The sequence below is a fragment of the Aulonocara sp. 'chitande type north' Nkhata Bay genome, linkage group LG16, assembly GCF_057382095.1.
Source record: "Aulonocara sp. 'chitande type north' Nkhata Bay isolate Kocher_YH1m ecotype deep benthic linkage group LG16, A_spYH_male_GT1.1, whole genome shotgun sequence".
In the NCBI taxonomy this organism is placed as follows: Eukaryota; Metazoa; Chordata; class Actinopteri; order Cichliformes; family Cichlidae; genus Aulonocara; species Aulonocara sp. 'chitande type north' Nkhata Bay.
Window position 1 is genome coordinate 830,405 of NC_141359.1, and position 14,620 is coordinate 845,024.

Here is a 14,620-nt window from a genome sequence, read left to right on the forward strand (position 1 = left end):
TTTACATGGAACAAGTGGAAACGAGGGCTTTGTTTTCCTACCCTGGAACACCAACAAGTCATTGGTTCAGGTATGTGGATGACACCCTGGTGACAATCAAATCTCAGGACATAACTCAATTCACGGACCACATTAACTCGAACTCGGTGGACCAACACATCAATTTCACGAGGGAGGATATGAAAAGTGGCAGGTTTGTCTTCTTAGGCTGTGAGAATTCCATCAGTAATGGGGGACATGCGTAAATCTACACATATGGGTCAGTATTTAAGATCCACTGGAGCATAAACTGGTTGTCATCAGGACACTACAACACAGAGCAAACACCATCCCCACAGACACAGCGGCCAGGGAAGCAGAAGAACATCACATCAACAAGGTCCTGAGTAAATGTGGTTATCTCATCTGGACTTTTGTCAAAGCTGGGAAGGCGCCTAAAGAAAGCTCCAGCCGATCTAGGAGAAAAGGACAACCGCTGCCTAAGCGAAAACCCGTAGTGATCCCGTATGTCTCAGAAGTATCGGAACAGGTGAGACGCATTTTTTCTAAACACCACATCTCTGTGGCTTTTAAACCGCAAAACACGCTGCGCCAAAAACTTGGTCCATCCCAAGGATCGGGTCCCCCGACATAAGCAGAGCAAGAGGATTGCAAGGACTTATACATCGGGGAAACCAAACAACCTCTGGTGAAGCGGATGGCACAACCCAGAATAGCTACCTCGTCAGGCCAGGACTCCAGAATCAATTTACACCCACAGGCCAGTGGACACTCTTTCAATGATGAGGATGTACACATCCTGGACAGTGAGATATGCTGGTTTGAGCGCGGAGTCAAGGAGGCCATTTACGTGAAAAGGGAAAGATCATCTCCGAATCGAGGAGGCGGCCGAGGGGTACATCTTTTGCCATCTTACAATGCTGTGATTGCAGCCATTCCCCAACTCTTTGTGAATGGTACTCATGGCCATTGGTCAGGGAGCTTTGATCAGTGGTCTTTGATCAGTGGTTGTTGATCAATGGTTGTATAATGTAGTGTAGAATCTGCATAATTATGATGAAGGAACTGACCTCCCAACCCATTGTTCTTTCAGTGGTGCTAGTCTCAGTCATTATACAAATATACTGTTTATAAAATCGGGGAAACCTTCAGTCAGCTAACACTGAAGAAGTCACTTGGATGAGGTACAAAATGTTTCTCCCACTGAAAACGCTACACCCAGATGAAAAGACTCAACTTTTGGTGATTGAACATGCATCAAGACATCTTAAAGACCTGGATGACCTCTACTTTACTGCTACTATATTAATGAAATTCATAATTTAGTAAATTGTTGTATTGGGCCAAAAAATTCTTAGAAATACAGTGTCAAAATTAAAATGCGTATCACCACATACAGGAATGAATAGTCAGGCAACATCTTAAGTTAATGAGCTTATAGTAACATATCACGCCAATAGAGCACTTATCTAATTTTAAGATTAAGCTTAAAACTTTCCTTTTAGATAAAGCATATAGTTAGAGCTGGATCAGGTGACCCTGATGGTGTTTATACACCTTTCGGCATTTAATCATCAGTTATTATTACTGTTTCTTCAACCTCAACCAGTAACTGCAGATGGCCCCCCAACCCTGCAACCAACTTCATTGTGGTGGGGTGTGGTTTGTGGTGCTCTGCAGGGAAGGTGGGTGCACCTGCGTGGCATCCGCAATTACGCCTGCCAACTTAAATAAGAGGAATTAGGGTTTTTGGTGTTGTTGTGGTGGTGTGAAGTATGTGTGGCTGGTAGCTCACGAGCTGCCGCTGAGTCAAATAAAATGACTCTGAAATCCGACATGTGGACTCGCTGTGCCTCATTCACGCTAAGTTCACATTTCCTGTTGCAACTAGATGGTGCTATGACTGGTATCTAATATTGGCATATAGCTGTGTCCATACTTGGACTCTCATTAAATATGTGAGATTTGGGACAGACTGAAAAATGCATACTTTGTGTAGCAAAGCAGCAAACCTGCAGCAAACCTCACCAATGTTTGCGATCCATAAAATACATATATTTTCATCAGACCTGATATGTGTGCAACATGTCACGCATTTTTGAATATCATTAGACGCTCGTAATGTGATTTATCTTGTATAATAATAATAATAATAATAATAATAATAACAACAGATAACATAGACCTTTATATGGTTTGGTCTTTAGGCCCTAATGACCTATTATAGGATCAACCTGAAAGTTCATGTAAAAGTTTACATACCTTTGTGATTCTGACTTTTTGGAACGCTTCATTCTGAATCTGCAAAGAAAAGCAAGCAAAGAGATTATATTTACTGCTATAAAGTAAGTTAATAAAAAATAATACATTCATCTACATTATCATTTATACAATCATTGAAGATATTTCGGCTTTGCGCAACGTCCAGTGATTTTGAATCTGAATCACCTACAATCACACAAAGACAGTGAGAAATTTTCTTGTTTTTCTTTCACTTCCCTTAAGTATGATGCAGTAAAGTTGAATCAATTGTAATGAAACTGAAATCATTGTGTAATGCTAAAAACATTTGGTGCAATATTTCAAAACAACAGCAATCCTCTATGCTGTTGCATGCTGGGGGAGCAGGCTGAGGGTCGCAGATGCCAACAGACTTAATAAACTGATCCGTAAGGCCAGCAATGTTGTGGGGATGGAGCTGGACTCCCTCAAGGTGGTGTCGGAGAGGCGGATGCTGTCCAAGATAAAGACAATGTTGGATAACACCTCCCACCCACTCCATGACATGTTGGTCAGTCACAGGAGCTCGTTCAGTGAGAGACTGAGATTACCGAAAAGCACCACTGAACGACACAGGAAATCATTCCTGCCTGTGGCCATCTCCCTGTACAACGCATCCACTTAACACACTGTTTGCTGCTACAACTACACATGTTTCTTTTCCAAATATTTATTTATAAGTGACTTATGTATGTATGTATGTATGTATATATATGTATATATTGTACTATTCTTAGTTAGCGTATTGTCTGTCTTGTCTTAATGTTGGTTTAAAATGGAGCACTGTAACAAAAAATAATTTCCCCCAGGGATCAATAAAGTATTCTGATTCTGATTCTGAAACAACCCCAAAACAAAACAAAGCAAATGACCAAACACTTAACTGGTAAAAAGGTAAAAGGATTAACAAGTAACCAAAAAAGATAATAAAAAAAAAGTATTTAGTCAGCCACCGATTGTGCAAGTTCCCCCACTTAAAATGATGACAGAGGTCAGTAATTTGCACCAGAGGTACACTTCAACTGTGAGAGACAGAATGTGAAAAAAAAATCCATGAATTCACATGGTAGGATTTGTAAAGAATTTATTCGTAAATCAGGGTGGAAAATAAGTATTTGGTCAATAACAAAAATACAACTCAATACTTTGTAACATAACCTTTGTTGGCAATAACAGAGGTCAAACGTTTACTATAGGTCTTTACCAGGTTTGCACACACAGTAGCTGGTATTTTGGCCCATTCCTCCATGCAGATCTTCTCGAGAGCAGTGATGTTTTGGGGCTGTCGCCGAGCAACACGGACTTTCAACTCCCGCCACAGATTTTCTATGGGGTTGAGGTCTGGAGACTGGCTAGGCCACTCCAGGACTTTCAAATGCTTCTTACGGAGCCACTCCTTTGTTGCCCGGGTGGTGTGTTTTGGATCATTGTCATGTTGGAAGACCCAGCCTCGTTTCATCTTCAAAGTTCTCACTGATGGAAGGAGGTTTTGGCTCAAAATCTCACGATACATGGCCCCATTCATTCTGTCCTTAACACGGATGAGTGGTCCTTTCTCCTTGGCAGAAAAACAGCCCCATAGCATGATGTTTCCACCCCCATGCTTCACAGTAGGTATGGTGTTCTTGGGATGCAACTCAGTATTCTTCGTCCTCCAAACACGACGAGTTGAGTTTATACCAAAAAGTTCTACTTTGGTTTCATCTGACCACATGACATTCTCCCAATCCTCTGCTGTATCATCCATGTGCTCTCTGGCAAACTTCAGACGGGCCTGGACATGCACTGGCTTCAGCAGCGGAACACGTCTGGCACTGCGGGATTTGATTCCCTGCCGTTGTAGTGTGTTACTGATGGTGACCTTTGTTACTTTGGTCCCAGCTCTCTGCAGGTCATTCACCAGGTCCCCCCGTGTGGTTCTGGGATCTTTGCTCACCGTTCTCATGATCATTTTGACCCCACGGGATGAGATCTTGCGTGGAGCCCCAGATCGTGGGAGATTATCAGTGGTCTTGTATGTCTTCCATTTTCTGATGATTGCTCCCACAGTTGATTTTTTCACACCAAGCTGCTTGCCTGTTGTAGATTCACTCTTCCCAGTCTGGTGCAGGTCTACAATACTTTTCCTGGTGTCCTTCGAAAGCTCTTTGGTCTTGGCCATGGCGGAGTTTGGAGTCTGACTGTTTGAGGCTGTGGACAGGTGTCTTTTATACAGATGATGAGTTCAAACAGGTGCCATTCATACAGGTAACGAGTAGGGGACAGAAAAGCGTCTTACGGAAGACGTTACAGGTCTGTGAGAGCCAGAGAGTTTCCATGTTTGAGGTGACCAAATACTTATTTTCCACCCTGATTTACGAATAAATTCTTTACAAATCCTACCATGTGAATTCATGGATTTTTTTTTCACATTCTGTCTCTCACAGTTGAAGTGTACCTCTGGTGCAAATTACTGACCTCTGTCATCATTTTAAGTGGGGGAACTTCCACAATCGGTGGCTGACTAAATACTTTTTTGCCCCACTGTAAATAAACAGGAGTTTCATTATATTCATTGCACAGATTAGATTCTGTCATGTTCTTATGCTTCTCCGGCATCTCTCAGAGCTAGATACACATCATTGTTTGTTTATTGTTTTCTGCCGAGGCAGGACTAATCACAGGTTTCTACTTCCTGCTGACACACCTGCAAATCATCACTAACCTGCTGCTCATTACCTTGACGTTCTGGCATCTATTTAAGATGGTGGAGCAGTGTTTCTCTAAACTTTCTGGAAGGTGGGAATGGATGTTTGCATCTGTGTGTGCCTGTATGTCTGTGCCTATATATCAGGTTGGGTGTCAGACGCCACTCCTCTAGGGACATCTTAGACCCTCCAAGGTATGGAGGCCTATCTCCCACCACCACTTCCCCTGTCAGTGACAGATGCCCTCAGACATCGGTGCGTTGGTGGTTCTTTGTGTCCGGGGGTGGGCGTCCAGGTACACACCGGCTCACTCCTTGGTGGCTGCTTATCGGGGCCTGGAGCCTGGGGCTCGCTCGGGCCACTTCGGGGGTGGGGTGCCCTTGGCCTCTCGACCTGGGGCTCGGTCACTCTGGCGCAGCTGGCTGCCGGAGGAGCTCATTTCCCCAGGCCTATTCCAGCCGGTTTTTCCCTGCACATTCTTGTATATAGCAACTGGTGTTTTTTTTGTAAATGAAATGTTTTTCTTAGTCCTGAGTCTGCACCCGCCTTGTGACAGAACGATCCAGCCACACCATGGACTCAGCGGGATCAGACCCGGTTTAGTGGATTCTCACTGCTCAGGAAGTGCTGCTGACAAGCAGGTTTTCACTCACATGCAAGAAGAAATTGACAGCCTCACCCAGGCGGGTGTTTAATAGATACCCTTGGTAAAGCCCATCAACTTTAACAAACTCTCCCCCTCCCACTTCTCTTCAGGCCGCACCAGCACAACGAGTTCCGGCTTGGCAGAAAATAAAATGATGGGGCAATGATCACCTACTTTGTGTAGCTGCTGCGTGATCGCTTCGGCTTGGAGTAGCCTCCGGTGAAGTCCTGGGAGCCTGAATCATTTCGAGGGAATGGTGAGGATGAGGGAGAGTAGCTGATGCAACTCAGTTGCTCACAGCTAACGCTGGCTGAAAGACATTCCTGCCTCCAGTTGGAATGATCTTACCTGAAGTTCTTTATTACTGTGCCTTATATTAATCTCATATTAATCAAACTGCCATGTAATCATATAGAAGTAGTGTTAAGTGGCCACAGCCCTGAATAATACAGGCATTAGAATAGGCCTCCTTCAGTCGAGGACTCTCACCCACGTTTGCCTGTAGAGCAGTAAGATAAGAGGGAACCATCTTGTAGTGGAAAGCTACTGAAATGCTGTTGTTTAGACTAGAATAGGGTGCCCGGTAATAAAACTGTCAGGTGCCCGTCATCATTTTGAGATCCGCGGCAACGTGTCTTGCAGGACGAATCTCCCTTCCCTTTACACTCCGTAAACACTATGTAATGGTTTGCCCGCATGGCCAAAAGATTGTTCCCGCCAGTATAAAGGGGAGTGCTGGTGGTTGTAAGGATGATATGTTTTATATTGTCATGTATGCTTAGAAATATAAAATCATTTGTATGCTGATAAAAATCATATCCTTATTAGGTCTGATAAGATTCTGTGTGCCCTTGTGTACCATGAGATTAGAGGAAGCAGCCTCGACATTATAATTAATATAATTATATATATATATAAACACCCAGCACGCCCCTGCAGGTGGTTTATCTTTCAAGCTCGGGTCCTCTACCAGAGGCCTGGGAGCTTGAGGGTTCTGCGCAGTATCTTAGCTGTTCCCAGGACTGCGCTCATCTGGACAGAGATCTCCGATGTTGTTCCCAGCATCTGCTGGAGCCACTCGCCTAGTTTGGGAGTCACTGCACCTAGTGCTCCGATTACCACGGGGACCACCGTTACCTTCACCCTCCACATCCTCTCGAGCTCTTCTCTGAGCCCTTGGTATTTCTCCAGCTTCTCATGTTCCTTCTTCCTGATATTGCTGTCATTCGGAACCGCTACATCGATCACTACGGCCGTCTTCTTCTGTTTGTCTACCACCACTATGTCCGGTTGGTTAGCCACTACCATTTTGTCCGTCTGTATCTGGAAGTCCCACAGGATCTTAGCTCGGTCATTCTCCACCACCCTTGAGGGAATCTCCCATTTTGACCTCGGGACTTCCAGGTTATACTCGGCACAGATGTTCCTGTACACTATGCCAGCCACCTGGTTATGGCGTTCCATGTATGCCTTGCCTGCTAGCATCTTGCACCCTGCTGTTATGTGCTGGATTGTCTCTGGGGCATCTTTACACAGCCTGCACCTGGGGTCTTGCCTGGTGTGATAGACCCCAGCCTCTATGGATCTTGTACTCAGAGCTTGTTCTTGTGCTGCCATGATTAGTGCCTCTGTGCTGTCTTTCAGTCCAGCTTTGTCCAGCCACTGGTAGGATTTCTGGGTATCAGCCACCTCCTCTATCTGCCGGTGGTACATACCGTGCAGGGGCCTGTCCTTTCATGATGGTTCCTCGTCTCCCTCCTCTTTCTTTTTTTTTTTTTTTTTTTTTTTTGCCTGTCCTGTTTGGCTCTTTCTTAGGTTTCTGCTGCCTGAGGTATTCACTGAGCACTCGGTCAGTTGGGGCCATCTTCCCAATGTATTCTTGGATGTTCGTTGTCTCATCCTGGACTGTGGTGCCGACACTCACCAGTTCCCGGCCCCCTTCCTTCCCCTTAGCGTACAGTCTCAGGGTGCTGGACTTGGGGTGAAACCCTCCATGCATGGTAAGGAGCTTTCTTGTCTTTATGTCAGTGGCTTCTATCTCCTCCTTTGGCCAGCCTATTACCCCGGCAGGGTACCTGATCATGGGCAGGGCGTAGGTGTTGATGGCCCGGATCTTGTTCTTACCATTCAGCTGACTCCTCAGGACTTGCCTGACCCTCTGCAGGTACTTGGTGGTTGCAGACTTTCTAGCGGCCTCTTCATGGTTCCCATTCGCCTGCGGGATCCCCAGGTACTTGTAACAGTCCTCTATGTCTGCAATGTTGCCTTCTGGTAGTTCAATCCCCTCAGTTCTGACTACCTTCCCTCTCTTTGTTACCATTCGACTACACTTCTCCAGTCCCAACGACATTCCAATGTCATTGCTGTATAGTCTGGTAGTGTGGATCAGTGAATCGATGTCTCGTTCACTCTTGGCATACAGCTTGATGTCATCCATGTACAGGAGGTGGCTGACAACTGCTCCGTTCCGTAGTCGGTATCCGTAGCCAGTCTTGTTAATGATCTCACTGAGGGGGTTCAGGCCTATGCAGAACAGCAGTGGGGACAGAGCATCTCCTTGGTAGATCCCGCACTTGATGGTGACTTGTGCTATGGGCTTGGAGTTGGCCTCTAGTGTTGTACGCCACATCCCCATTGAGTTCCTGATGATGGCTGCCTCCTGGTTGCATGCCAAATATCCTTGGGCAAGATACTAACCCCATGTTTGCCTAGTGGTGGTGGTCAGAGGGCCCAGTGGCGCCTGTGTCCGGCAGCCTCGCATCTGTCAGTGCGCCCCAGGGCAGCTGTGGCTACAATGTAGCTTGCCATCGCCAGTGTGAATGTGTGTGTGAATGGGTGAATGACTGAATGTAGTGTAAAGCGCTTTGGGGTCCTATGGACTAGAAAAGCGCTATACAAATGCAGGCCATTTACCATTTACCAAGGCTCTTAGGGTCCTGTTGATCTTGTACAATTCTAGGCATTCCAGTATCCAGCTGTGGGGCATTGAGTCATAGGCCTTCTTGTAATCAATCCAGGCAGTGCACAGGTTGGTCAGTCTGGTCTTGCAGACTCGGCTGACTGTTCTGTCTACCAGTAGCTGGTGTTTTGCGCCTCTGGTATTCTTGCCAATCCCTTTCTGTGCCCCACTCATGTATTGACCCATGTGCCTGTTCATCTTAGCCGATATGATGCCTGACAGGAGCTTCCATGTAGTACTGATGCAGGTTATTGGTCGGTAGTTGGAGGGGACCGGTACCTTCTTGGGGTCCTTGGGGATCAGGACCGTCCGACCTTCGGTTAGCCATTCCGGGTGTCTCTCGTTAACTAGCAGCTGGTTCATTTGTGCTACCAGACACTCGTGGAGTGCAGTCAGCTTCTTTAGCCAGTAGGCGTGAACCATGTCGGGCCCTGGTGCTGTCCGACTCTTCATACTGGAGACCCTTTCTTGGATATATGCCACTGTGATGGTTACTGGACCCTGTTCAGGGAGGTGGCTGTGGTCTGCCCTCAGATCCACTAGCCACTGAGCATTGCCGTTATGGGTTGCGTCCTTCTCCCATATGCTCTTCCAGTATTGCTCCGTCTCCAGCCTTGGTGGTGCTGTTCTCTTATTATTATTGTTCCCTTGCCACTGAGAGTACACCTTTGCTGGTTCTGTGGAGAACAGCTGGTTTATTCTCCTGCCTTCTATCTCTCTGGTGTACCTCCTCAAGCGGCTGGCCAAGGCTGTGAGTCTTTGCTTGGCAGTTTCCAAGGCCTCAGGTATGGACAGTTTGCTGTATTTCTTATGCACCTTCTTTGTCGCACCTTTCTGCAACTCCGTTAGTTGGCTGACCTCCCTCCGTGCTACTTTGATCTTGCTCTCTAGCCTCCTTCTCCATGGAGGGTACTGCCTCTTGTGGCTGTTCAACTTGTAGCTAAGCATCTCACTGATCACTGCTGCCGTATTGTAGATCAGCTTGTTAGTGTCGGTAATCGTGGTTGTAGGTATCGTCCGTAGTGCTGCATTAACATCATCTAGCAGACCTTCTGAGGGTACTTCACGTAATCTTGGTAACCGGCTACGGGGGATGCAGGTTTCCAGCTTGGCCATGATCCTATTTTTGAGGTCAGTTCCTCTCGCACTCAACGATCCTTCTCCTATCACACTTGGGGCTATGTACCCAATCTCGGGTGGGGGTGATGATATCTCCCCCCTGACCTGGCTTCCTGACTCCTCCTTGCTGTAGCATTTATGTTGTACCTCGTCAATCTCTAGCTGTGATAGCAGTCCCTTCTTTCGAATGTTGGAACACTGAGCTACTAGTTGTTTCGCCGTCATTGTGGATGTTGGGTATCGAAGAATCCATAGGTCCCTCATCCTATTCATGTAGCCCCTTCCGCCAGGGTTACTTGCGTAGTAGCATTCCAACAACGCCCTGTTTTCGTCTCTTGCCCACCGATGCCTTCTTGTTCCAGTAGCCCACTTGTCGTCAGGGTGCCCTGGTTCCTCAACACCTGACGCGGACCTTGTTGACTATTCGGCCCCCTTGAACTTTCCGACATTTTGTCACATTACAGCCACAAACATGAATCAATTTTATTGGAATTCCACGTGAAAGACCAACACAAAGTGGTGCACACGTGAGAAGTGGAACGAAAATCATACATGATTCCAAACATTTTTTTTTTACAAATAAATACCTGAAAAGTGGGGTGTGCGTAATTATTCAGCCCCTGAGTCAATACTTTGTAGAACCACCTTTTGCTGCAGTTCCAGCTGCCAGTCTTGTAGGGTCTGTCTCTACCAGCTTTGCACATCTAGAGAATGAAATCTTTGCCCATTCTTCTTTGTGAAACAGCTCCAGCTCAGTCAGATTAGATGGACAGCGTTTGTGAACAGCAGTTTTCAGATCTTGCCACAGATTCTCGATTGGATTTAGATCTGGACTTTGACTGGGCCAGTCTAACACATGGATGTGTTTTGTTTTAAACCATCCCATTGTTGCCCTGGCTTTATGTTTAGGGTCGTTGTCCTGCTGGAAGCTGAACCTCCGCCCCAGTCTCAAGTCTTTTGCAGACTCCAAGAGGTTTTCTTCCAAGCTTGCCCTGTATTTGGCTCCATCCATCTTCCCATCAACTCTGACCAGCATCCCTGTCCCTGCTGAAGAGAAGCACCCCCAGAGCATGATGCTGCCACCACCATATTTGACAGTGGGGATGGTGTGTTCAGAGTGATGTGCAGTGTTAGTTTTCCACACATAGCGTTTTGCATTTTGGTCTCATCTGACCAGAGCAGCTTCTTCCACATGTTTGCTGTGTCCCCCACATGGCTTGTGGCAAACTGCAAACGGGACTTCTTATGGTTTTCTGTTAACAATGGCTTTCTTCTTGTCACTCTTCCATAAAGGCCAACTCTGTGCAGTGCACGACTAATAGTTGCCCTATGGACAGATTCCCCCACCTGAGCTGTAGATCTCTGCAGCTCGTCCAGAGTCACCATGGGCCTCTTGGCTGCATTTCTGATCAGCGCTCTCCTTGTTCGGCCTGTGAGTTTAGGTGGACGGCCTTCTCTTGGTAGGTTTACAGTTGTGCCATACTCCTTCCATTTCTGAATGATCGCTTGAACAGTGCTCCGTGGGATGTTCAAGGCTTGGGAAATCTTTTTGTAGCCTAAGCCTGCTTTAAATTCCTCAATCACTTTATCCTTGACCTGTCTGGTGTGTTCTTTGGACTTCATGGTATTGTTGCTCCCAATATTTTCTTAGACAACCTCTGAGGCCGTCACAGAGCAGCTGTATTTGTTCTGACATTAGAATACACATACGTGCACTCTATTTAGTCATTAGCACTTATCAGGCAATGTCTATGAGCAACTGACTGCACTCAGACCATTCATTCATTGGGCTGAATAATTACGCACACCCCACTTTTCGGTTATTTATTTGTAAAAAATGTTTGTAATCATGTATGATTTTCATTCCACTTCTCACGTGTGCACCACTTTGTGTTGGTCTTTCACGTGGAATTCCAATAAAATTGATTCATGTTTGTGGCTGTAATGTGACAAAATGTGGGAAAGTTCAAGGGGGCCGAATACTTTTGCAAGCCACTGTACATAAGGAGAACGCTACACCAAGTAAAAACTGGAGATTTAATACATCACTGCTCAAACATGAAGAATTTATCAAAAAGCATCTGCTCTCTGCGAAGCAGGGAAAGCTGTGATGAGAGGTAAATTATTTCTTTCTCATTACATAAAAAGAAAGAAGAAAACAAAAATATTCAGAAACTAGAAAAAAAACATCAAATCCTTAGAAGAAGCCTATGTGTCCAACCAAGATCAGCAAATACTGAACAAAATATCTAATACAAAACTAGAATTAAATGAAATTATTAATAAAATTTTTTAATTCATAGTAGAAAGACTTTTCTTGCAGAAATTTGAACACAGAAACAAATCCAGTCGATTGCTAGCTAACCAGTTAAAAATAAATATGGAAAATACAACAATATATGCTGTTAAATATTTATTTGGGAACACAATATATGACCCTGAAAGAATAAACAACATTTATAGGGTTGTCTATGAAACGTTATATTCACCACAAATAAACTTGTCTAAAAATGAAAATGATCAGTTTCTTGACAATGTAACTCTTCCAAAATGACTAGACAGTTAAGCAAAGGCACTGGATTTGCCACTGACACCAGGGAAATTCCAGGAAGCCCTTACAAGTATGCCCAATAATAGGACTCCAGGTCCAGAATTCTGGACAATTTTGGCACAAGTATTCCACGGAATGTTGCAGGAAATCAAGGAAAATGGCAGACTACCACCAAATATGTATTCTTCCAAAATTAGTCTCCTGCTAAAACCAGGCAAAGACCCTGTATTTCCCTCAAGCTATCGTCCAATATCCCTTATTAATGTAGACCTCAAAATAATCTGCAAAGCTCTCCCAAAAAGAGAGAGCTAATTCATGCTGACAAAACCGGTATCATAAAAGGTAGGAACTCATCAACAAATAACCATAGATTACTTAATTTAATAGACTACTCATACAGTAAAAACATTAAAACCACAATATTATCTTTAGTTGCAGAAAAAACGTTTGACAGAGTTAACTAGAAATTTTTATTTGTAACTTTACAGAAATTTTCTTGCTTCGACTTTTTCATAAACTGGCTAAGACTATTATATAATTCCTCAACAGCTTGTGTCAGAACAAATGACCAAACATCCTCCAGCTTCTGTTACCTGAGGGGCACCAGGCAGGGATGCCCACTTTGTCCTTCACTGTTTGCAAACAGACTCCAATGATTAAGGGCATAAAATGCAAGAACTCAGACCATAAAATCAGTCTCTATGCGGATGATGTATTGCTTTTTCTCCAAAGCTCACAAACCAACCTTTCTGAGGTAATTACCCTAATAAACTCGTTTTCAAGAGTTTCAGATTATTCACTTCAAAAAATAGTCAAAATCTACAGTTCTTCCAGTTAATTGCTCCTTCCATAATTCTTCTTCTACCCCACTACCATCTGGAAATATAAAGTTTTTAGGTATTAATGTCTCTCCTAAGCTTGCAGGTTTAACTAAATTAAACAATAAAAGTATGTTCAAGTTCATGTTCTACCTGAGAGACCTGCATTTTGGATCGAATTCCTGCCTGCCACACAGCCGAATCATGACAAGTGGTGATCTAGAGCCATTTTTGCCCATATGTGAAACCATTAAAATACATAATTTTTCACCAGACAGGGCACATGTGCAAAATTTCATGAGTTTCTGAGCTTGTTAAAACTGTGGTCCCCAGACTGTGAAACTGTAAGCTAAGCTAAAGATCTGTGGACCCAGTAGTATCTTTTAAAAAGCAACTAGAAAACACATCTTTTTAGAATTGCATTTTATTAACTTGGTAACCTTGGTATCTCTGTGTGAAGTACTTTGTGATCTTTTATCTAGAAACATTGTATATAAATAAAAATTTACTCATGTACTTACTTAAAGCCTTCAAAAGGGCAATTCATTTCAATGAATAATAATATAAATGGAACAATTCCAATAGGGCCTTCGCACTCTAGTGCTCGTGCCCTAATAATAATACTTAATATAATAGAACAGCTTTAACATGTTCAAATAGCCGTTAAAAAACACAATCCTGATTCCATGAACTCCATAGAAATTTTTAATCCAAAATGTCAAAACACTTTCTTAAGACAAAAAGTATTCTACATGTAAATTTTATGATTTTCAGCACTAAAAACTAACTGCAGTCTTCTCCGAATTACTAATTCATCAAATGACAAAGAAAAAAACAAGATGAATGGTAATATATCATAAAAAGAAGCTAACAGGTAAGTTTTCACTCTGTCTGTACCGTTTTTGAAGTGCCATATCAATTTGTGTGGTACAAAAATAATTTTTCTCCAATTTAATATTCCTCAATTTATAGTATGAATAATTCAAAGTAAGAGGTAGCATAATTGACATTTTCATCTTACCCGAAACAACTCATAATGCAGTTTTCTTGTCAAGTCTGCCGGCAGAATTGATGTTATGCTCAGCATACAACAAACAGAAAAACACAATGTCTACTGCTCATTGGATGTTTCGCTTTTTATTTTAGATCAACTTGTTGGACCTGTTTTCATAACTGGTGACACGACATCATACTGAAAATCTTTGGCACTGCGCCAAAAAGTTGAACTCAGTGAGAATAAGAAACTATCCCATCTAGTTTTAAAGTATCATCAGGAAGAATGGGACAGCCCAAATATTTCACTTTTTCAGTGATCATGGTTTCATTGTACATGTATAATTACAATAAAGTGCTATTCTATTCTATGATTAAATGATATAGATGTATTTTTGGTTATATGAGGATGACCAAATGATGAGCAGATGATGCGTAAATTATTAAGTAGCTAAAAAAGTAGAACCTCATCAAATCCCTCCTTTTACACCTTTTTATGTGTAAATTAATGTTCTGGGCATATGTCTCATGTCCCTTCATTAGTATCATTTGCAGGTGTGATACTGG

The 14,620-nt window shown here is 43.6% G+C and overlaps 1 protein-coding gene across 2 annotated transcripts in view; it reads right to left on the reverse strand.

Annotated features, from left to right (window-relative positions):
* LOC147310734 (uncharacterized) overlaps window positions 1–14,159 on the reverse strand; it is a 30,552-nt gene extending 16,393 nt beyond the window's left edge. For both annotated transcript variants that reach the window (XR_015125409.1, XM_086267063.1), the window contains exons 1-2: window positions 14,082–14,159; window positions 2,263–2,301 (exon numbers count right to left, since the gene is read on the reverse strand). Coding sequence is in view for 1 of the 2 variants with exons in the window: in XM_086267063.1 (XP_086123189.1) it covers window positions 2,263–2,301; window positions 14,082–14,095 (53 nt within the window). In the remaining variant the exon portion in view is untranslated. The remainder of the gene's footprint in view (window positions 1–2,262; window positions 2,302–14,081) is intronic.
* Window positions 14,160–14,620: the final 461 nt, after the last annotated feature.